The 26283-nt window shown below is 49.5% G+C and overlaps 1 protein-coding gene across 2 annotated transcripts in view; it reads right to left on the bottom strand.

The window, feature by feature from the left end:
- SMOC2 (SPARC related modular calcium binding 2) overlaps positions 1-26283 on the bottom strand; it is a 174522-nt gene that overhangs the window by 107341 nt on the left and 40898 nt on the right. For both annotated transcript variants that reach the window (XM_053592572.1, XM_053592573.1), the window contains exon 2: positions 14786-14957. In XM_053592572.1, the coding sequence (XP_053448547.1) occupies positions 14786-14957 (172 nt within the window). The remainder of the gene's footprint in view (positions 1-14785; positions 14958-26283) is intronic.

Below are 26283 nucleotides of genomic sequence, written 5' to 3'. Positions count from 1 at the left end.
CCACTTGTTATGTCTACTTCAGTCTGTAAAGAAGGGCATTTCTAAACATCAGACCTATTAGAACACAATAAAAGAGTTAAGATAAACACCATACGGGTAGAGTTTCTACAAGAGACAAGCACATATAGGACTGGGGTTGCCTCAGACACCACATCTGTGGGGAGGTGGGGAATCTGACCTGGACACTGAGGTGGGGGGCTGGACAGAATCTCTCTTTCTCTCTCTCTCTCTGTCTCTCTCTCTCTCTCTCTCTCTCTCACACACACACACACACACGCACATAGGCACATCCTCACAAACACATGCACATAATCACTCACATATACACACTCACAAACACACACTCATATATGCACACTCATATGCACACTCACAATCACACATACTCATGTTCATACGCTCACTCACATATGCACACTCACAATCACACACACACACTCGTGTTCACACATGAACACTCACAATCACACACTCATGTTCACATACTCGCATATGCACACTCACATTCACACTCACATATGCGCACTCATGTTCACACACTCACATATGCACACTCACAATCACACACTCATGTTCACACTCACTCACATATGCACACTCACAATCATACACACTCATGTTCACACACTCACATATGCACACTCACAATCACACACACTCGTGTTTACACTCACTCATATATGCACACTCACAATCACACACTCATGTTCACACACACTCACAATCACACACTCATGTTCACACAATCACACACTCATGTTCACACACTCATAATCACACACACTCATGTTCACACTCACACATGCACACTCAAAATCACACACATACACACTCTGTCCCACACGCATACTCACATCTCATTCACCCACACACTCCCTCTCTCTTTCAAATGCCCCACACTTTGCTCCCAAGAACACTCCTGTCTCACTGAAGACTGTGAGGAAGGTCAACCCCAGACTGAGAGTGACCCAACCATGTCCACACTAGGCGCCTGTTTGTGAGTTAAGGGCCTCAGGTGAAGCTGAGTGGTGACGGCGTGAAGCCTCCAGACAGAAAGGATTCCTCATGTTCCTCTGGTCCAAGTCCTTACTTCAGAGCCAATAGCACCAGGCTCCTATGACCTGGCAGGTGACACTGGAGCGGGATTCCCAGTCTGGTCCTCCTCACATTGTGGCTCTGAAATTCTGGGGCCTGAGTGGGCATCTCCCCACAGCCATGCAGAGCATAGATGTGTGGAATGTGTGTTTGACCAGACCAGCCCTGCCCAGCCCCACCAGGCTGAGCTCACCCTGTGGGGGATGGAGGGCCTCACTGCTGCTCTTCCTGGGGACAATGTGTCTGCCACGGCCACTCCAAACTGGTGATGCCTGGGCACATTGGAGGTGGCTTACCAGGAACACCCCAGATGAGCAACCCCCAGATGCCTGCAGTGCCACCAGCCAGAAGCACAGAGCAGTCCCACTGCACAGCAAGAGATGCAGAGAATGTCCCAGGAGGCTGCCACACACAGGCAGGGTCTCAGCACACAGCCCCCGGGAAGCGACAATCTCGGGGGAGCAGGCTTATCTGAGAAAGTCCTGGTCACAGCAAACCCAGCCTCGGCAAAGGCCCCAGGCAGCACCACCAGGGTGAGCTGCGCCTGCTTCACTCTGGGGTCCCCTCTGAGACCTCGTGGTACCAGTGATGCCAGTCACACCTCCTTTATTCACAGGTGGAGTGTGGGTCTGACCCCCCTCGTGACCGTGACCCCCTGCACGTGGGTCTGCTGTGTGCCCCACACACGGACACTGTGGCCACACCCTGGCTGCCCCGTGATGGCCTATGCTCCCTCCACACGGTTGGCTCCTTCTAGAGCTCTTGGTCTTGCAAATCTCCAAGGAAGTTGTTTTTGTCGGACATGTTATAATTTTGTTTCCAGAAATCTCAAAATAGTTCCAAGGTCTCCTGGCATTTGAGTATTCTATTGTTTCCTTTTTCTATTTTTTTTTTCTGGCTTTTTTATTTACTGCCAGAGATTTTGTTAAAAAGAAACACAGTTCTGATTGTCTTAGATCAAAAGAAAAATATTAATGTGTTTGCTGAGTTATGAAAACAAAATTTCCACAAATTTCTATGAAAATATGAGAAAAATCCACTAGTATAAACCACAGCAGTTCTATTCAAGGTCAATGGTTAGATCATAATAGGAAATGCGTGAAATATTTAAATCCAATTTAATTAAATGTGGACCAAAATATTTTAATTTTCGTTTCCAAACTCATACATCTAAGAGACAGGCATACAGAATATCACCCTCCAAAAGCATGGGACGCCCCGGAATGCTGAGGGCGGAGAAGCCACACACCTGCGCTGGTGTCCACAGGAGGCGTCACGCCGAGAAGCTGCCCTGCTGCCTGTGCTACCCGGTGACCCTCACCTTGGTGGGGGGCGTTCTCACCGGGCCCTGCCCTCGGCCTTGCGATATTTATGCACTATCCTTGCAGGGGAGAGAGGGACCCAGGGCACAGGTTAGTCATCGGCTGTCAGGTGACTCGGCTGTTCCGTCAGCCAGGAACCCCAGTTGGCTCACGCAGGATGTCAGGGCCCACAGAGATGCCTGCCCCCGAGCAAGGCCCTCACCATCCTGGCTTCTGGCCCCCTACAGCCCTCTGTAAAGGGGTACTGGAAGCAGAGCCCCTAAGCCCGTCCTGCAGTGGAAGCTGGGTCATGAAAGTGCCCCTGCTGGGCACTGTGAAGGCCACAAGGCTGGGTTAGCATCTGTCCTCAGGCTGGTGTCTGTCCTCAGAGTGGCATCTGTCCTCGGGTGGTGTCTGTCCTCAGGGCTGACATCTGTCCTCAGGGTGGCATCTGTCTTTGGGGTGGTGTCTATCCTTGAAGTGGCATTAGTGTTTGTGCAATGGCAGCTGCAGCTCTAAGCAAATGTGACTTTGGAGTCCGCAGGCATCCTCAGACTCTTTCTGTCATGACCCTTTGATTCCAGCCAACCTCACTTCTGCAAGGTAAATGGTATTTTTGCCTCCTTCTCCTCTGTCACAATTCTGTGCCACAGCATCACGACATAAAACTTCTTCAGTGCAGGAAATGAAAATCCCAACTAAGGTAACTGTCTAGAAAAGCCAGTCTGCATACGTGGGATGCGCATAGACGGAAACAAATACAAATAAAGGAACATGGACATTCCCAAAATGACATCTATGTTTAATTCCAGTTCACCCTCCCTGTTGAGAAGGAATCTGACCTGGTCCCTGCACAAGGGTGAGGTGGGGAGCTAAGGTCAGAGGCTCAGGAGAGGCCGAGCCAAAGAACGGGTGGACGGGCAGAGGCTGCAGGTGTCTAGTCCCCACCCAGGGAGATGGGCCAGGGCTCTGGCCCTTAATTAATAAAACCCTCGACCTGGGCCCCAGAGGCAACGGCTCAGGCCAGGGACCCCATGCAGCCCCTCGGTGGATACCCGACAGTTTGTCTTGGAGAACATGCAGGGAAAAGGAACATGGAACTCAGCATCTAATAAAGTGCATCACTGCCCCACTTCCGTAGCATTCAGCTTTATAAGCTCAGACTTCACAGGCAATTGCTTCTAGAAGTTTCTCTGAAGAGTACATCATCTGAATTTAATTTTTTCTCAAATTGTTTCTCTTTTTTCAGCACAGAGAACAGAGATTTATAACCACAGTTAACGAATAAGATCATGCCTGGATTTTCCTCCCGTGTATGCGTCTGGTGCACGCCAGTCATGTACCTGGTCCCGTGCGCACTTCTGCAAGGCAGGACCATGCTGCTTCCGTGGCTAAGCCCATGGTGAATCACAGCAGATAACTGTCTTTCCAGCAGGTGTGTTAGAGCAGTATGCGCAGAGTGGCCTGCACAGGCTGTCCCCAAGTTACAGACATCTGACCTGTGTGCCTCTTGCACTTATGAACGGGGGCTATGACAAGTAACAGGTAAAAGTACCAGTTCCAACTTACACACAAATTCAACTTAAGAACAAACCCAGAGAACCTGTCTCATTCATAACCAGGAACTGCCTGTAGTTGGACAAAGCAAGCCCTGGAAGGAAGCACTCTGTTCCGGGTGCATGTATGTCCTGGATCTGAAAATGCTTCCTGAGATCTCTGTCGAGTACAAAGTAAACAAGTTCCCAGCATTGAGGCTGGGTGGAGATGGGCTTGGGGACCTGTGTGCATGGCCCCCACAATGCAGGCTGCACCAGGTCTGGGACAGTCACCCTTCCATGCCCAGGAGGGCCCTTTGGCCCACATGCGCCATGCCTGGTGCCCTGCCCTGCACATGTGGGGCACCGTCCTACCGCAGTGTCACCAGCTGTCCCCCTCAAAGGAAGGTCTGAGGACAGCTGGGCATGTGGGCATCCAGCAACACACTATCAGGCCATACCACAGAGAGGAGAAAAAACAAACCTGTTATCTACAAAAGTTGTGAAGAGTGTCTTAGGCCTCTGCCACCACAGAGGAAGCTGGGACAGTTTCAGAGTCTCGGTGTACGTTCACTGTTCAGACGTGTATGTAGTTCAGTGAAATACTTGCAAATGCAGTTATCTGAATTATGTTCATCTTTCATGGGAATCTTCTATAGAAAAGTATTTTATATTTGTTTTTAATATTTTAAACTATTTTTCCCTACTAAAGTAAAATTTAACTTGTGATGACACTGTTTTTTTTTACAAAAAAAAAATAATTATAGTTTGTTCTTTAACACGTTTCCAGGGCACCAGTACTTTCTGTCTGGGCTAACCTCAGAAGCAATCCCTTCTGCTCTAATCAGCGGCTCAGCACAAAGGTACCCTGGGCAGCAGTCAGTGTTACCATCTACAGCTATTTTCCTTTTGTTTTGTAATTTGATTTGATTTGATTGCTGAAATAACTTGGATTGTGTACGTCTAAGACTTGCAACGTGAGGTTATTGGACATGCACAGATCATACGATGGTTGTTGCTCTGGTGAAGCAGAGCGACACATCTGTCATCTCCGTTATACTAAAACAAGAATATCTAAAACCTACTTGGGTGGGTGTGGCCATGGGTGTGGCCATCAGCCATAGAAACTGACTCTTCTGGGTCAAGGAGAGAGCAGGTCCACGTGGTGTGTGTCCAGAGCGCAGCTCTCTGAGACCCCAATTCTAAGGGTGGGGGGTCCACCAGTGGGACATTCAAAGCACCCCAAGGAGCAGCCTCATCCCAGGCCACCCGGTGAGTAACTCTGCCCCATCCCTCTGTCTGTCTGTCCCTTGTCTCTCTGTCTTCCTGCCTTCCTGCCCCTCTGTGCCTCTAACAGAAGACTCGTCTCTCCCACCTTCTGTCCCTCTGTCCCCATTGCTCTGTTCATCTGTCCCTCTGTCCCTCAGTTCTTTTGTCCCTCTGTCCCCTATCCCTCTAACCTCTGTCCCTTTGCCTTTTTGTCCCTCTGTCTCCCATCCCTCTGTCCCTGTGTCCCTCTGTACCATTATTTTTACTTTCATATCTTTAAACTTCATGTTTTTGTATTCAGAAATGATATAATCATTGCAATATGTTTATTTAAAGTATTAGTCAAACTTTTTTTGCTACATTATTTTCTTGCAAACCCAATAGCATATTGAACTTAATGAGTAAATTAAAGTTACATTTTCCACTTGAAAGTAGCTGATTTCTTTCCTTTTTTGTGTCCTTTTTTAAACACCCCAGGATTGAAGAACAGCAAGACTGATCATGAGCACACACCTGTCGACCTGCAGCCTGGGCACACCTGGCCCAGGCACGGTGCAGGTGCCAAGGGACAGATGAGGCTGGGCACACATCTGCATGCAGAACAACAATTTGCATCTGCCCTGGTCTGCCTACAGTGCTCTGCGGTTTTCCATGCTCCCCAGGTGAGTGCGAACTCCACGCCCACCACTGCGGCCCTCTGCCACCTGCTCCACTAGCCCCTGCCAGCCCCTCTGAGTCCCACATACCACTCTGAATGGGATTCTGCCATGGTTCTTTATGCTTTTCTTAGATCAAGGGAAAAATAACACCATGGTGTGAAGAACATTTTAGAAACAGCATCTGACCACAAAATCAGAAGGGGCCTCTCAGTCTGCAGTACCCTTCTCTCCTACACCTTCACATTCAACTTTACCTTCCCTGTGGATCCACCTGACTATCTACTGCAGCTCCTGCTCCAGCCCTTCTGTAGCCTTTAATGGCTGAGCATCCTAAAATACTTTGAATAAACGTGGTGGCAGAAAAAGTCCTTGGTTGTGAAGCCATCAGCATCAGCAAAGCCACGGATCCTTGCTAAGAGGAAGTCTGGCCATCAGTGTGGGTGCCCATGGATGCTGCTGGCCAGCAGAAGCACAGGGAGACAGCTGAACCAGATGGCTCTAAATCTGAGCAGATAGAGACTTCTTTATAATGTCAGTAGGAGGGACTCTCAGGTTTAAAGGCCATGGAAAAATTCATCTTTATCATCAGAAAAAGTAGCTCACATCTGTGTTCCTAGTGTCACATGGAATCACTACAAGAAAGGAAGTGTGTTCAGAACCCGGCTGAGGGCTGAGGTCACACACACCCAGTGGCCGCAGCTTGGTTTTAAGAGAATTTAAAGCTAAATCCAGACAGTGCACAGCACCCTCTCAGAGGGGCTTTCAGTCTGTTTGGTCTCTATTCCTATATACAAGAGAAAGAAGGTAAATTTTTCTGAAAAATGATTCTATTTGTGTTTGAAAAATCAGTGTGTTTTAGAGAGTTGAACCCCTCATTAACATGGGGGGGCATTTCAGTGTTTAACTACAAGTGAACTATTAAACTCTAAATCTGCTTTTTAATTGTGACCATAAAAAACTACAAGTCTAAAATTATAACCAAAACAAAAAGTAAACACTGTACACACCACGACCACCTCTTACCCTGCACATCCCATAACAATCACTGAACAGGACATGGCCACCACCTACCCCACACATCCCATAATAATCACTGACAGGACATGGGCACCACCTACCCCACACATCCCATAATAATCACTGACAGGACATGGGCATCACCTACCCCACACATCCCATAATAATCACTGACAGGACATGGCCACCACCTACCCAACACATCCCATAATAATCACTGACAGGACACGAGCATCACCTACCCCACACACCCCATAATAATCACTGACAGGACATGGGCATCACCTACCCCACACATCCCATAATAATCACTGACAGGACATGGGCACCACCTAAACCACACATCCCATAATAATCACTCACAGGACATGGGAACCACCTGCCCCACACATCCCATAATAATCACTGACAGGACATGGGCATCACCTACCCCACACATCCCATAATAATCACTGACAGGACATGGCCACCACCTACTCCACACATCCCGTAATAATCACTCACAGGACATGGGAACCACCTGCCCCACACATCCCATAATAATCACTGACAGGACAGGGGAACCACCTACCCCACACATCCCATAATAATCACTCACAGGACATGGGAACCACCTGCCCCACACATCCCATAATAATCACTGACAGGACATGGGAACCACCTGCCCCACACATCCCATAATAATCACTGACAGGACATGGGCATCACCTACCCCACACATCCAATAATAATCACTTACAGGACATGGCCACCACCTACCCCACACAGCCCATAATAATCACTGACACGACATGGGCACCACCCACCCCACACATCCCATAATAATCACTCACAGGACATGGGAACCACCTGCCCCACACATCCCATAATAATCACTGACAGAACATGGGCATCACCTACCCCACACATCCCATAATAATCACTGACAGGACATGGGCACCACCTACCCCTCACATCCCATAATAATCACTTACAGGACATGGCCACCACCTACCCCACACATCCCATAATAATCACTCACAGGACATGGGAACCACCTACCCCACACATCCCATAATAATCACTTACAGGACATGGCCACCACCTACCCCTCACATCCCATAATAATCACTGACAGGACATGGGCATCACCTACACCACACATCCCATAATAATCACTGACATGACATGGGCACCACCTACCCCACACATCCCATAATAATCACTGACAGGACATGGGCATCACCTACCCCACACATCCCATAATAATCACTGAACAGGACATGGGCACCACCTACCCCACACATCCCATAATAATCACTGACAGGACATGGGCATCACCTACACCACACATCCCATAATAATCACTGACATGACATGGGCACCACCTACCCCACACGTCCCATAATAATCACTGACAGGACATGGGCATCACCTACACCACACATCCCATAATAATCACTGAACAGGACATGGGCACCACCTACCCCTCACATCCCATAATAATCACTTACAGGACATGGCCACCACCTACCCCACACATCCCATAATAATCACTCACAGGACATGGGAACCACCTACCCCACACATCCCATAATAATCATACAGGACATGGCCACCACCTACCCCTCACATCCCATAATAATCACTGACAGGACATGGGCATCACCTACACCACACATCCCATAATAATCACTGACATGACATGGGCACCACCTACCCCACACATCCCATAATAATCACTGACAGGACATGGGAACCACCTGCCCCACACATCCCATAATAATAACTGACAGGACATGGGCATCACCTACCCCACACATTCCATAATAATCACTGACAGGACATGGGAACCACCTACCCCACACATCCCATAATAATCACTGACAGGACATGGGCATCACCTACCCCACACATCCCATAATAATCACTGACACGACATGGGCACCACCCACCCCACACATCCCATAATAATCACTGACAGGACATGGGAACCACCCACCCCACACATCCCATAATAATCACTGACAGGACATGGGAACCACCTACCCCACACATCCCATAATAATCACTGACAGGACATGGGCACCACCCACCCCACACATCCCATAATAATCACTCACAGGACATGGGCACCACCCACCTCACACATCCCATAATAATCACTGACAGGACATGGGCACCACCTACCCCACACATCCCATAATAATCACTGACAGGACATGGGCACCACCTACCCCACACATCCCATAATAATCACTGACAGGACATGGGAACCACCTACCCCACACATCCCATAATAATCACTGACAGGACATGGGAACCACCTACCAAACATCCCATAATAATCACTGACAGGACATGGGAACCACCTACCCCACACATCCCATAATAATCACTGACAGGACATGGGCACCACCTACCCCACACATCCCATAATAATCACTGACAGGACATGGGCATCACCTACACCACACATCCCATAATAATCACTGACAGGACATGGGAACCAGCTACCCCACACATCCCATAATAATCACTGACAGGACATGGGCACCTCCTACCCCACACATCCCATAATAATCACTGACAGGACATGGGAACCACCTACCTCACACATCCCATAATAATCACTGACAGGACATGGGCACCTCCTACCCCACACATCCCATAATAATCACTGACAGGACATGGGAACCACCTACCCCACACATCCCATAATAATCACTGACAGGACATGGGAACCACCTACCCCACACATCCCATAATAATCACTGACAGGACATGGGCACCACCTACCCCACACATCCCATAATAATACCTGACAGGACATGGGAACCACCTACCTCACACATCCCATAATAATCACTGACAGGACATGGGAACCACCTACCCCACACATCCCATAATAATCACTGACAGGACATGTGCACCACCTACCCCACACATCCCATAATAATCACTGACAGGACAGGGCATCACCTACCCCACACATCCCATAATAATCACTGACAGGACATGGGCACCACCCACCCCACACATCCCATAATAATCACTGACAGGACATGGGAACCACCCACCCCACACATCCCATAATTATCACTCACAGGACATGGGAACCACCTACCCCACACATCCCATAATAATCACTGACACGACATGGGAACCACCTACCCCACACATCCCATAATAATCACTGACAGGACATGGGCATCACCTACCCCACACATCCCATAATAATCACTGACAGGACATGGGCACCACCCACCCCACACATCCCATAATAATCACTGACAGGACATGGGAACCACCTACCCCACACATCCCATAATAATCACTGACAGGACATGGGAACCACCTACCCCACACATCCCATAATAATCACTGACAGGACATGGGAACCACCTACCCCACACATCCGATAATAATCACTGACAGGACATGGGAACCACCTACCCCACACATCCCATAATAATCACTGACAGGACATGGGAACCACCTACCCCACACATCCGATAATAATCACTGACAGGACATGGGAACCACCTACCCCACACAGCCCATAATAATCACTGACAGGACATGGGCACCACCTACCCCACACATCCCATAATAATCACTGACAGGACATGGGAACCACCTACCCCACACATCCCATAATAATCACTGACACGACATGGGCACCACCCACCCCACACATCCCATAATAATCACTGACACGACATGGGAACCACCTACCCCACACATCCAATAATAATCACTGACAGGACATGGGAACCACCTGCCCCACACATCCAATAATAATCACTGACAGGACATGGGCACCACCCACCCCACACATCCCATAATAATCACTGACAGGACATGGGAACCACCTACCCCACACATCCCATAATAATCACTGACACGACATGGGCACCACCCACCCCACACATCCCATAATAATCACTTACAGGACATGGGAACCACCTACCCCACACATCCAATAATAATCACTGACAGGACATGGGAACCACCTACCCCACACATCCCATAATAATCACTGACAGGACATGGGCACCACCTACCCCACACAGCCCATAATAATCACTGACAGGACATGGGCACCACCTACCCCACACATCCCATAATAATCACTGACAGGACATGGGAACCACCTACCCCACACATCCGATAATAATCACTGACAGGACATGGGCACCACCTACCCCACACAGCCCATAATAATCACTGACAGGACATGGGAACCACCTGCCCCACACATCCCATAATAATCACTGACACGACATGGGCACCACCCACCCCACACATCCCATAATAATCACTGACAGGACATGGGAACCACCTACCCCACACACCCCATAATAATCACTGACAGGACATGGGAACCACCTACCCCACACATCCCATAATAATCACTGACAGGACATGGGAACCACCTACCCCACACATCCCATAATAATCACTGACAGGACATGGGAACCACCTACCCCACACAGCCCATAATAATCACTGACAGGACACGGGCACCACCTACCCCACACATCCCATAATAATCACTGACAGGACACGGGAACCACCTACCCCACACATCCCATAATAATCACTGACAGGACATGGGAACCACCCATCCCACACAGCCCATAATAATCACTGACAGGACATGGGAACCACCCACCCCACACATCCCATAATAATCACTGACAGGACATGGGCACCACCCGCCCCACACATCCCATAATAATCACTGACACGACATGGGCACCACCCACCCCACACAGCCCATAATAATCACTGACAGGACATGGGAACCACCTACCCCACACATCCCATAATAATCACTGACAGGACATGGGCACCACCTACCCCTCACATCCCATAATAATCACTGACAGGACATGGGAACCACCCACCCCACACATCCCATAATAATCACTGACAGGACATGGGAACCACCCACCCCACACATCCAATAATAATCACTGACAGGACATGGGAACCACCTACCCCACACAGCCCATAATAATCACTGACAGGACATGGGCACCACCTACCCCACACATCCCATAATAATCACTGACAGGACATGGGCACCACCTACCCCACACATCCCATAATAATCACTGACAGGACATGGGAACCACCTACCCCACACATCCCATAATAATCACTGACAGGACATGGGAACCACCTGCCCCACACATCCCATAATAATCACTGACAGGACATGGCCACCACCCACCCCACACATCCCATAATAATCACTGACAGGACATGGGAACCACCTACCCCACACATCCCATAATAATCACTGACAGGACATGGCCACCACCCACCCCACACATCCCATAATAATCACTGACAGGACATGGGAACCACCCACCCCACACATCCAATAATAATCACTGACAGGACATGGGAACCACCTACCCCACACAGCCCATAATAATCACTGACAGGACATGGGCACCACCTACCCCACACATCCCATAATAATCACTGACAGGACATGGGCACCACCTACCCCACACATCCCATAATAATCACTGACAGGACATGGGAACCACCTACCCCACACATCCGATAATAATCACTGACAGGACATGGGCACCACCTACCCCACACAGCCCATAATAATCACTGACAGGACATGGGAACCACCTGCCCCACACATCCCATAATAATCACTGACACGACATGGGCACCACCCACCCCACACATCCCATAATAATCACTGACAGGACATGGGAACCACCTACCCCACACACCCCATAATAATCACTGACAGGACATGGGAACCACCTACCCCACACATCCCATAATAATCACTGACAGGACATGGGAACCACCTACCCCACACATCCCATAATAATCACTGACAGGACATGGGAACCACCTACCCCACACAGCCCATAATAATCACTGACAGGACACGGGCACCACCTACCCCACACATCCCATAATAATCACTGACAGGACATGGGAACCACCTACCCCACACATCCCATAATAATCACTGACAGGACATGGGAACCACCCATCCCACACAGCCCATAATAATCACTGACAGGACATGGGAACCACCCACCCCACACATCCCATAATAATCACTGACAGGACATGGGCACCACCCGCCCCACACATCCCATAATAATCACTGACACGACATGGGCACCACCCACCCCACACAGCCCATAATAATCACTGACAGGACATGGGAACCACCTACCCCACACATCCCATAATAATCACTGACAGGACATGGGCACCACCCATCCCACACAGCCCATAATAATCACTGACAGGACATGGGAACCACCTACCCCACACATCCCATAATAATCACTGACAGGACATGGGAACCACCCACCCCACACATCCCATAATAATCACTGACAGGACATGGGAACCACCTGCCCCACACATCCCATAATAATCACTGACAGGACATGGGAACCACCCACCCCACACATCCAATAATAATCACTGACAGGACATGGGAACCACCTACCCCACACAGCCCATAATAATCACTGACAGGACATGGGCACCACCTACCCCACACATCCCATAATAATCACTGACAGGACATGGGCACCACCTACCCCACACATCCCATAATAATCACTGACAGGACATGGGAACCACCTACCCCACACATCCCATAATAATCACTGACAGGACATGGGAACCACCTGCCCCACACATCCCATAATAATCACTGACACGACATGGGCACCACCCACCCCACACATCCCATAATAATCACTGACAGGACATGGGAACCACCTACCCCACACACCCCATAATAATCACTGACAGGACATGGGAACCACCTACCCCACACATCCCATAATAATCACTGACAGGACATGGGAACCACCTACCCCACACATCCCATAATAATCACTGACAGGACATGGGAACCACCTACCCCACACAGCCCATAATAATCACTGACAGGACACGGGCACCACCTACCCCACACATCCCATAATAATCACTGACAGGACATGGCCACCACCTACCCCACACAGCCCATAATAATCACTGACAGGACACGGGCACCACCTACCCCACACATCCCATAATAATCACTGACAGGACATGGGCACCACCCGCCCCACACATCCCATAATAATCACTGACACGACATGGGCACCACCCACCCCACACAGCCCATAATAATCACTGACAGGACATGGGAACCACCTACCCCACACATCCCATAATAATCACTGACAGGACATGGGCACCACCTACCCCTCACATCCCATAATAATCACTGACAGGACATGGGAACCACCCACCCCACACATCCCATAATAATCACTGACAGGACATGGGAACCACCCACCCCACACATCCAATAATAATCACTGACAGGACATGGGAACCACCTACCCCACACAGCCCATAATAATCACTGACAGGACATGGGCACCACCTACCCCACACATCCCATAATAATCACTGACAGGACATGGGCACCACCTACCCCACACATCCCATAATAATCACTGACAGGACATGGGCACCACCTACCCCACACATCCCATAATAATCACTGACAGGACATGGGCACCACCTACCCCACACATTCCATTTGCTGAAAGGAGAAACAAGAATGATACAAAAGTAAACTTTATTGAGAATAATTTTTGAAGACTTTGGAACAGAATCTGAAAATATTTGTGTAACTTTATGTTGTGATGTTAGAAAATGTTCTTCAAAAAGAACATTCAAGAAGTAAAACAAAAGACTGCTCTCGAAATCTGTAGAAATTATTCTTCCTTACTGCGAAAGAAACATGCAAAAATAACTCAAGCTTTCGAATATAAAAATTTAGCAAATCTGAAAATGAACCACTCATATTGGCATTTTTATGATGCATCTGCCAATCTTTGAAACAATAGCTCCCAAAGCTCACCTTTGCAGTTCCCTCGGTATGCAATCTCTAGCTGGGGGTCTTTGCACTTGGCGCGTTGAAATTCACAGCGGGATAAGAAGGTTCTTCCGTCAGATGCACAGAGAGGTTTCTGGGGAGAGCCCGCACAGTCCAAGCTACAATCTTTGTCTTTATCTTGATCAACTCTCAAAAACTTGGGGGAGAAAAAAAAAAGAACCCATACAAATTTAAAGAAATGCTCTGGAAAGTAACAAAGTAACAAACTAAGACCATTTCATGATCAGGGAATGAAACCACAAGGAATGACACTATTTAGTTTTTACCACTGCCAGAGACATCATGTGAACCTCTGAAATTTCTGGGCCATCATCTGTTTCCAAAGCCTCCATCACTTGGCAATTCTCTAAGTCAATATTTGCTTTCTGATGTAAATGACACACAAAACCGTTTACTTCTGGGAGAGGATGCACACACATTCTGTTTTGCCTTTAATATTCTGAGTGGCAACATTTTTCTTTTAATTTGTAAATTCATTTGCTGAATCTGCTAATTTACTTCAACACTCATATCGTACCCTTGTTTGGGAAGTTACAAGGGTCCGGAATGTCCAGTTGGAATTGGGAGGGAAGCCTTCCTGACTTAAAGGGCACCACAATTTCATCTACATTCTCAGAGTCCACTCATATACACCTGTTAGGACTATTGTTTGCTGAATAAATGATTGTCGAGTAATCCAGTGATCCCTTGACCCAGAGAGAGCTTGCTGACTTCTGAGGAAATGCCTGATGCTCACTTGCTGAAGGCAGCGTAGGGAGAGGCTCCCACCAGGACCCTTGTGGGGGGCTACAAGCAGGAAGATGCTCCCCCTGGAGCCACTCTGCACACCACTTACTGTTCTTTTAAAAAGGGCTGCCTTGAAGATTACTCATTTCATTTTTAAAAAATTTTAGATTAGGCAGCTCCTGTAGCTCAGTGAGTAGGGCCCAGGCCACATACAGAGGCTGGGAGGTTGGAACCCAGCCTGGGCCAGCTAAACAGTGACAACTACAATAGCAAAAAAAAAAAGCCAGGTGTTGTGGCAGGTGCCTGTAGTCCCAGCTACTTGGGAGGCTGAGCAAGAGAATTGCTTAAGCCCAAGAGTTGGAGGTTGCTGTGAGCTATGGCACCTCAGCACTCTACCCAGGGTGACATAGTGAGACTCTGTCTAAAAAAAAAAATTTTTTTTAGATTAATATGGTGGTATATACAATTAGGTTACACAGCTTGCTTTTGTAAGGTTCTGAGTCACAGCTGTGTCCCTTACCCAATAGGTGTGCAGTACATCCATGCAAGGTCCCCATCCATACTCAAGCTCTAGGGGCTCAGGTGAACTTGACAGGCAGTGGAAGAACATAGCACATAAAGTGCTCTGAATAAAAATACGTGTATTAACTTTAAATAATTTTGCCTAATACTACACATAATTTTTTTAAGATATTACATTGAAAAAAGATAAAAATTAAAAAATAAAAGAAAGATTAGCCAAAATTTCAAGATGGAGCCAAAGTGAAAGAGTGAACAAGAGACCCTGTGGGGATGAGGTCACATCCCTCAGGGGCCCCAGCCCGGGTCCTCAGAGCAATAGCCGTGGGGCAGGCAGGTACGGCTCACAGCTGGAGGCCAGCAAGCTGCCTGGCAGTGGCCACTTTCCAGCTTTTTGAGTGAAAGCTTGAGCCAAGCGGCAGGTGGAGTCAGGGCTTTCATGTCCAGTACCAAAGAGAGAGCTGTTTTGAAAATGTGCTCCCTCTCAAACAGCACGCTCTAATTTTTCATAAAAGATCACCTGCTAAAACAAGACGTGTTTAGTTTAGCAAAGAGTCAAATGAAAATAGACTATAGCCTATTCAGGGTTGTGCAAAAATGTGTGTGCATAAGCACCTTCTTTCCATGGCCTTCTAACCACCAAGGAGCATCATGGCGCATTTTCACTTCACCCCAAACGCATTTAAGTTTCCTAGGAGGGTGAAGCAGCCCAGGAGGCAGGTGGCACCTGGGGAAAAGGACTCTGTGGGCCCTTCATCTTACCAAGTCACCCACCCACTGAAACGCAGCTTCAGCCTCGCAAAAGTTTCCCATTCCTGTCAGCCCTCTCTGTGCGAGTCCTTGGGAGTCCTGAGAGCCTGTCTCACATCCCACAGCTGGTCCGAGCGGACAGAGGGACAGAGAGCAGGGAGGAACGAACACATAGTCAGGGTCAGTCACAGGCCCTCTGGTGTGGAGCAGGAGCCCCCACAAATAGCTGCCTTCTAGTTTAGATGAAAAGACAGAATAACCTAAATCCTGTTAATTTTTATGTTTAAGAAATGATCTATTTGCATTTCCTAAAACTCTAAGTGAGGAAATGCTGGGGGCTTAGGTAAGACATTGTAATTATCATGTTCTCTAAATGGGAAGAGGCAGCCTCTAAACTTTTTATTTGAAAAAAAGAGCCTGGTATTCAAGCATTTGGAATTTGACCATAATTCTTGATAATTTAATAGTGTAGAACTAACAATGGGAGTATTCTTCCTCAGAAATAGGAGAACGCATTTCATGCACACATTTCTCCTGCCTCATGTACAATAGCCATTAAATTTCAAGGAAGACAGTGCATGGTAGAACATAAGCTTTTAACTAAGTCATATTTATTAATAAACAGCATCTGTTAAAGAGAAATAAATATTCCTTTTCTAAAGAATTTACTATTTGTTGAAAGAACTTGGTGGAGTGTCTTCAAACCAATTCAAGATCTAAGGCACTTTGCCAAATTTAGAATGCAATCAATTAGACTTTGAGCAACTTTATTAAAAAAAAAAATCCTCAGCATTTCAGGTGTTTCCCTTCCACAAAGCCAGGCTATTTGCACAGGTGCAGGGCAAGCAGGTGGGAGAAAGCTCTGGGTGCACAGGAGGTGTCTTTGTGGACACCAGTAGCTCCTAGAAGGCCAAACAATGGATCAAAGATATCGTCTGTGTTTTCCTTAAGAAATTCCTGGCTTTAAGCCAGATTAAAAAGTTCGAAACAAAATAGAACTGTTTAAGCTATTTAAAAAGTGAATTAAACCATTCTTCAAATCTTAACATGTATAAATTTTCCCACCATAGTATTGATACTCTTTTTTACTGATTATGATATAGCATATTATATCATATGAGGCAACATTAAGAAAATTTCATCTCTGAAATGCACAATTCTGTAGCTATAAGATTCCAAAAAGCAGGCACTTTCTAAACAGCACAGGGACGTGAAGATGGCTCACTCCAGGGTGGAGGCGCACACAGGGATGAGGGGGAGCCTTGTGGGGAAGGGCTCTGGAGGGCTCAGTGCCTGCCGGAGAGAGTGACCAGGGACGCATGCAAAGGTGGCTGCAGGTTCAAGCCTGTTTTAAAGAGTAGTTTCTTCCATTTTAAAGCTTGGATTTTCTCAGGTTTCAGGAAAGAAGATTCTAAATTGATGATGCCAACATGAAAATTGGTTTTTAGAGCCAGCTAAGACACTTTCTCCCAGGGAGCTTGCCGCTTCCCTCACTCACTCATCCAATGGAGGTAACTTACGCCACTTGGAATCTTAAAAACACTTTATCTCAGAGTTTCTATCATCTCTGCCTCCAATCTTTAATTAAGAATAAATCCTCATCTTTATAAAGTAGCTCAAAAGTCAAATCTAGCTTGAATTGAACATAATATTTAATTATTAAGTGAATACTTTCTATAAAGGGCATATTGTTTGATGACAGAAGGTGGGAATTCAGAGAAGGTCCTGACCCAGCAGAGCTTAAAACCTAGAGGGCAGAAATGAGATCCACTCACGATGGCCACACCACAGGAGACAGAAACGAGGTCCACTCACAATGACCACACCATATACACCATACAAGGAATAACCTACGTGCCTCTTGGGGTGGGGATAAAATATGATTTGGAAGACACATGTTTTCTAAAAGATCATCTGAGAAAGCCAGAGAAAACTGGATGAGATGTGAGCTGGAATTGCAGGAGACAGTCGGTAGATGTAAACCCACGCAGATGGTGAGGAGAGGACAAGCTCCCTCTGATGAACTAAATCAAATCACAACATTCACCTGGGGCCAGCTCACGCTGGACTCTGGCCACTGTTTGGTTCTCTGCAGGACACTTAGCAAAAGTCATAACCAGTTGAGATCAGCTCTAAAGCAATACACTGAGATTTTCTACATTTTCTAATTCTGCAATTGCTCCAATTTGCCTATCTGCACAAAGGGAGTAAAAACTCTGTCTACCTTGGAGGTAGCTGTGAGCATAAAGTAATGAGGCTTTACAATGTGAACAAGTATCACGAAGAACACCGTGACGTGGGGGGGGTGTGCTCCTGGCACTGCCGGGCCCCTGATGGAGTGGGTGGGAGTGGCCACACCCTGGGGGAAGCATTCTCTGTGAGAGATGGATGGGCTCTCTGCAGATGTCCCTTCCTTCTTCCTAGATGTGGGAAGTGAAGACACTGGCCCCTTGGCTGCTTCAAGGGAAGTTCATCTTAATAAGTGCAGGAGGTCGACAACTAAGATCTGAACTCATTCATCAGCACTGACAATCACTGTGGTTCCTGTGGAGATGCTCCCACTGTGAGCTGCACCAATGCCAAGTGCCCCGAGCATTTAGGCCCCTTTTTGCCTTTTACCTTTCAGAGCTTAAAAACTATTTTATTAGATGCTTTTCTTATAAACCACCATGACTAGATTAAAGCTATAAACCCAGCAAACAGGCAGAGGTGGTGGAGCAGCAGACAACGGGTGTGGGAGGGTGGAGGCCGCCCCAACACACAGGTGGGAGAACCATGCAGACTTTGGAGAGGGCAGAATGGCTGAGTGACCGAGTGGCCAAGTGACCAGTGTGCCTGGAGCCACATGGGCCTTAGCATCTCCATTTGTGAGATGAACACAGTAACACTGACAACTGTTTCATCAAGATTACTGTGAAATAAACTGAGATAACAGGCAAGTAACATGCAAGAAAATGTTTGACACAGAGTGAGATATTTGCAGTGAGCTCCGATGCAGACACCAGCCTGCTTGCTCTGTAAGCATGGGTGTGTGTGCTGCCGCCTCCCAGAGCTGGGACCTCAGCTCTGCTGGGGGAGCTCCTCAAGCAGAAGGAAAAAAGGGGGCAGAAATTAGGGGTTCAGGAAGATGTAGCAGGTTTCTGGGGGAAGACTCAGAAAGATCAAAGAAGACATAGGAAGAAAAACCTAGGGTTCTGGAAGGCAGCCCCTCAAAATCAAGCACCAGGAGGACCCCCTCACCTGGGAAGCCAGGCAGACCTCCTGGGGAGCACTCACACCCAGGAGACTTCACCTGGGGAGCCAGGCAGGCCTCCTGGGGAGCACTCACACCCAGGAGACTCCCCTCACCTGGGGAGCTGGGCAGGCCTCCTGGGGAGCACTCACACCCAAGAGACTTCACCTGGGGAGCCAGGCAGGCCTCCTGGGGAGCACTCACACCCAGGAGACTCCCCTCACCTGGAGAGCAGGGCAGGCCTCCTGGGGAGCACTCATACCCAGGAGACTCCCCTCACCTGGGAAGCCAGGCAGACCTCCTGGGGAGCACTCACACCCAGGAGACTTCACCTGGGGAGCCAGGCAGGCCTCCTGGGGAGCACTCACACCCAGGAGACTCTGCTCACCTGGGGAGCTGGGCAGGCCTCCTGGGGAGCACTCACACCCAGGAGACTCCCCTCACCTGGGGAGCTGGGCAGGCCTCCTGGGGAGCACTCATACCCAGGAGACTCCCCTCACCTGGGGAGCTGGGCAGGCCTCCTGGGGAGCACTCACACCCAGGAGACTCCCCTCACCTGGGGAGCTGGGCAGGCCTCCTGGGGAGCACTCATACCCAGGAGACTCCCTTTACCTAGGGAGCCAGGCAGGCCTCCTGGGGAGCACTCACATCCAGGAGACTCCCCTCACCTGGAGAGCAGGGCAGGCCTCCTGGGGAGCACTCACAGCCAGGAGATTTCCCTCACCTGGGGAGCTGGGCAAGCCTCCTGAGGAGCACTCATACCCAGAAGACTCCCTTTACCTGGGGAGCTGGGCAGGCCTCCTGGGGAGCACTCATACCCAGGAGACTCCCTTTACCTAGGGAGCCAGACAGGCCTCCTGGGGAGCACTCACATCCAGGAGACTCCCCTCACCTGGACAGCAGGGCAGGCCTCCTGGGGAGCACTCACAGCCAGGAGATTTCCCTCACCTGGGGAGCTGGGCAAGCCTCCTGAGGAGCACTCATACCCAGAAGACTCCCTTTACCTGGGGAGCTGGGCAGGCCTCCTGGGGAGCACTCACACCCAGGAGACCCCTTCACCTGGGGAGCATGGAAGGCCTCCTGGAGAGCACTCACACTCAGGAACTCACCTCACTGGGGAGTCTGGCAGGCCTCCTGGGGAACACTCACACCCAGAAGATTCCCCTCACCTGGGGAGCCGGGCAGGCCTCCTGGGGAGCACTCACACCCAGGAGGACTCACCCCAGCAAGCTGACACTTCCAGGCAGGAGATCTGGCCATAAAAACACACAAAGGCCATTGCTGTTTTTCTCTTTATTTACCACACAGCCTTTATTGTTTGTTTTAGTGGACATAAAACATTTCATAAGTGCTTTTATAGACTCTTTACTGGCTTTGGTCCCTTGGCCAACTTTTCCTGCAATTCCTTGGCCCTTTCCCCCTCACCTTCTCCCAGAGAGGCGGTGTGGGCTGGCTCTCTCTGCAGCTCCCACCTCCTCTCCCCAAAAGTGCCCTTCCTGTCCTCTCCGCTCCCTGCCTCCACATCCGTACACTTCAGTGATGAGAGTAGACATTTCTGAGACTTGTTTTTTAATTCGTGGAGACATTTAAGGAAACTCTTGGGTTGTTAATTGTTCCGGGTTTGTGTCTATTTGAGATCCCGTCGGCACTTTGTAATTCTAAAATTCTTTTCTTTTCTTTTATTAAATCATAGCTGTGTACATTAATGCAATCATGGGGCACCATACACTGGTTTTATTTACAGGACGTCATCATGGTGATGTTACCTCAATGTGAGAATAATCTTGGGCAGCACAAAGTTTCCTTACTCAGCCCTTAGCCATCGTTCTCATGGACCTCGAGTCATCTGCACACACAAACACCCCGTGAAACTCTGAAATGGACCTGGGCCCCTGCTCTGCCTGGTGGTCTCGTCACACCATTGATCAGTCAAAAGTATACGTAGAAGGTTGACCCAGGGCCTGGGCTGCATTAGCGTAGCCACAATTAAGTGCCAGTTTCTCACTGGCACCCCCAGTGAGAACGCAAGGATGTGCCAAGGAATATTAACGGCTGACAGGCTTGGGATAACGGAAGAGCATTTCAGTGGACACTCAACCACCTGTTCCCAGCCCGTGGAGGCTAACTCCAGGGTCACAAAGGTCTCCATACGTCCAGGCAACCTAGGTGTCCCAGTGTAGGCACTGGTCAGCTTTGGGGCCCAATGAGCAGTTGTTGCCTAAAGAGCTCCGCTTATGCGGCCTGGGCGGGGGGGGGGGATCATGGAGCTACCAGACCAGCAACAGAACAAGACAAAGTGTTTGAGAAAACCAAAGTGGGAAGATGGCACCAGCAGGCAGCCCTCCAGGAAGCTCTGTGTCCCCACACATGGCCATCGTCCTTTCCACCTGACCATGTCCAGGAGGCAACTTCATCACCCTTTCCTTCCTCCCACCTCCTGTCCCCTTCCTCTTGTTCTGCCCTCCCGACTGTTACAGAGCAAGACTGCAGGCGTCACCCTCCGACCTGACGATCCCCTGCAGTAAAGGGCCTCCCCACGGACAGCAGGCCAGAGGGAGCTGAGTGGGGACTGCCCCACTGGCTGCCCTGAGGCTCTGACCCCTGGCCTGGGGCCCAGCTTCAGGACCTGGTACCTGCGGGCACCTCAAGGGCTTCAGGGAGAAAACTGATAACTCGAGATTATGTAAAAATGTGATTCCCACAAAAAATAGAAAGAACAAAAATACACAAACATTTTGTTCACGTATGGAAGAAAATTAAACTTTCAGAGGAAACACACACTTAGAATTCCCTGCTGAAGCTCAACCTGCCTTCTGAGCTGAGGGTTCAACTGTCACGACTGCCCCTAGAGTGGCCTCTTCATAGCACGGTCTGCAGGACTCCAGGCTAAAGCACGCAAAAGGGCAGATAAATGCCAACGTTTACTGCCAAACACAGCCACTCTACCCAGACGTTGATCACTCAGTGACACAGGTAAAGAGGGTGACGAGAGGAATCCACAAGTGACCACAGTCCCAGCGCAGACCTGCGCAGAGTGGCAGGAGGTCTCTGTGCTCACATGCAGGGTGGTCACCGGCTGCACATGCCTCGTGTTCCACAACACAGAGTCTGTCTTGGCAGAGCTCCGGGCAGCCCAGGGACGTTCACGTAACTGGCACCTACATGCAGGGGCCCTTGTCCATCCCAGGACACGGTGACACATACAGTCCAAGGTGCAGGGGGACCATGTTGCTGGCGCTTGGTGTGACCATGGGGAGGAGGAGGAGAAAAACTTTGGATGCGTGTGTGCGGTGCTGGCCCCCACATCCCCAGCCGGCCAATTTCTGTGCTGAAAAGCAGCTCCATCTTTATGACAACAGACATTGTCATAGGTTTAGACCTTGTCATAGGGTTATAAGTCCCCCAGCAGCTTCAACACGGTCTGGAGCAGCTAAACTAACTGACCGCAGCTGCCGTTTTCCTTTTGTCCTTACTTTCCCTGGAACAGCAAATGCATTTGTGAGGAAATGACATTTTCAACGGCACGCAGCCAGCAGTTCTTTATCCAGGCCCCTGCTCATTTCAAAGCATTTAGAGCAAATTATACTAAAATACATGTTGGAGAATCCGAGAGGAACCTGGAAAGCAGGGAACTGAATCCAGAAGCGGAGATACCAGATAATTTGTTTCCTGGCCAAACCTCAGTGGAGACTGTGCGTTGTACGGTGAAATCATTTCCACTGAGAGGCATAACTAAAGGATTAAAAATAGGAAACCAGAGGACAAACCCCTGCTGGAGACACTGTCCAGGGCTCAGTGAGGCCACCTTGCCCTCCTCTCACGCAGGTGAAGAGCAACTGGTCGCCCGTGAGTGTGTGACAGGCATGAAGACACACATGCTGACATTCAAAACGAAAACATCACATGAAGGCTGGAGGCTTGTGTAAGGGTCAGGCAGCGCCCAGGGCCGTGTCTCTGGTGTACAAGGTGCCTCGGGCTGCTCTAACTGTCACCCAGTCCCCACGTCATGCCCAGCTGGTTCCTGGTCTCATCTGCTTAGGGCTTTCTGTCAAGACCTTGCACAAAGTCTCAGCGAGGATTCTCCCCGTGACCGTGCCTGGAGTGGAAGGCACCTGGGCAGTGCTCTCCACACACCAGGGCAACCATGCTGCCCACAGGGCGTGGGAGTCCTGTCTGCCATTCATGGAGGGAGCCGCATGCCCAGTGCCCAGGGCAAGCAGGGAGGGTCCAGGGAGGAGAGGGGGCTGGAAGCTCCGGATGTCCATAATCATCACCACACATTGAAGCTACCACCACCACCAAGGGCAAGGGCCATGGCTGCCCCAAGACAGAATGCTGTGAGGGGTGGTAGCCGGCGGCTCTATCATGGAAAGGACAGGTGAAGCAGCAGGAGCTCACAGGGGACACTGGGGACAGACATGTGGCTCCTGGAGGTCATTCTCTAGGGTCTGAGAGGTGGTGGGACCCACATCCCTGCCCTCCACCCAGACCATATCACCTGACCCAAACGGGCTGGACACCAGCGCTAAGAGCTGCACACCCACCCCACCCCCACGCACAACACTGACTCTGGACGGAGCCCTGGACACGCGTGGGGGTGGGGCAGCATCTGCCACACCCCTCCCCCGTCATCCCCGTGTCCCGCTCCCTAGCGAGTCCTCAGGGTCTGATCTTGTTCTTGCTCCAACAGGGCTGTGCGGGCTCAGGTCGGGCCTGGAAATCCACTCATCTGCTCTCACCTTGGGTCACACGTTAAGACAGATTCTTCAAATTTCTGACAGTCTTTGTTTCCATTAGGAGATAACCAGGCATGTGGTCCTTCCAGGAGAGCTCTCCGCATAGCTCCTGGACCACGGCGCTGCCCGTCACCACTCCAAGCCATCACCTGCTGAAGTGCACAGCCACAGTCCCAGCGATAGTGCGAGTGCTCTGGCCATGGGCACCACAGCAGGGTCATCGCCAACACCTCACTGCCTCCCAAGCGCTGACAGGAAGAACTGCCCCAACTGGAAGGTCTCCTGGCGGCACTTGAGGTCTGGGGTCAGGCACAAGGCTGGCTCTCTGTAGTTCAGCCACCTGTGGGTCATGCCCCTGTTGTCTTGAGTGTTCCCTAGCGAGAAGGTACAGTTTTTTACATCCAAATTAACTAAAATGAAATTCAGTTTGAAAGCCAGTGGCCCCTTTGCTCTAGCTGCACCCCGAGCTCCCAGTGGCCACCTGTACAGAAGCTGAGGTTTGAGACAGTACGGGTTTTAAAGCATTTCTGTGATTGCAGACAGCTCTCAGAGACAATGGTACCTGGAAGCAAGGATACAAAGGCAATTACTTTCCAAACTAGCTTCCTAAACTCCATTTTTTTCCATAAAATGCTGGAGAAATGAACAGGTATAATGAGACCAATAAAAATCAACTCTGTAGCTATAGGACTAATTTAAACAGATCCAAAATGCTGAGAAAAGAACAAAAAAATTATCTTAAAAGTCACACTTTTAGTTATAGAGAAAAGAGAAATGTTTTAATTACAGGAGGAAGAAAAACTTGGAGATTTTTACAGAGGAATAAACAGGATTTTGAGGGACTTGGGAGGCCTTTTAAGTTGCCGTATGGGAGCATTGCACGGTAGGAGAGTAGGTGTGGGCCTCCTAGCAGCCAAGGCCACACTCCCAGCAGGGCCAGGCATCTGTGTGTGGCCCAGAGCCACGAGGGCAAGTGAGCCCACTGCTGCCCAGAGACAGGGCCACGGAGCCGGCAGGGGAAGACTGCAGGTCAGCAGCATAGGTCGAGGGGACCCAGCTCTTCCCATGGAGTCACCCTGGGTTGCTCTCAGCTCAGTCTCACAAGCATGTCCCAGGTCATTGGGAACACCAGCCCCCACCCCAGTACAAGCCCACTTCATTTCTCATGACTGAATACTACCCGTATTCACAGAGAAATGAAAGGCCACCACCAAATATAACATCAAATCCAAGTGTCCAGAGGAAGATAGTAGAGTTCTAGAAGTGAACCCAGCTCTGTGTGTAAGACCAGTGGACACCAGCATCCTGGGGCAGCATGCCTCGGCTTCAGAGAGGACAGCACTGGGATGGTCACATGAGCCACCCACGAGGCCCCCAGGTAGAGGAGGGGCTCCCCCTGATGCTGGCCTCAATCGGTGAGAGAAACAGAAAGCCCTGCCTGGTGTGGAGTATGCATGAGACACCAGCTCATCCTCCACGCTGGGCCCGGCCAGCTTCCA

The sequence above is a fragment of the Nycticebus coucang genome, chromosome 5 (assembly GCF_027406575.1).
Source record: "Nycticebus coucang isolate mNycCou1 chromosome 5, mNycCou1.pri, whole genome shotgun sequence".
Classification (NCBI taxonomy): domain Eukaryota; kingdom Metazoa; phylum Chordata; class Mammalia; order Primates; family Lorisidae; genus Nycticebus; species Nycticebus coucang.
Note: the sequence above shows the minus strand (reverse complement) of the source record. Positions and strands in the feature narration are given on the sequence as shown.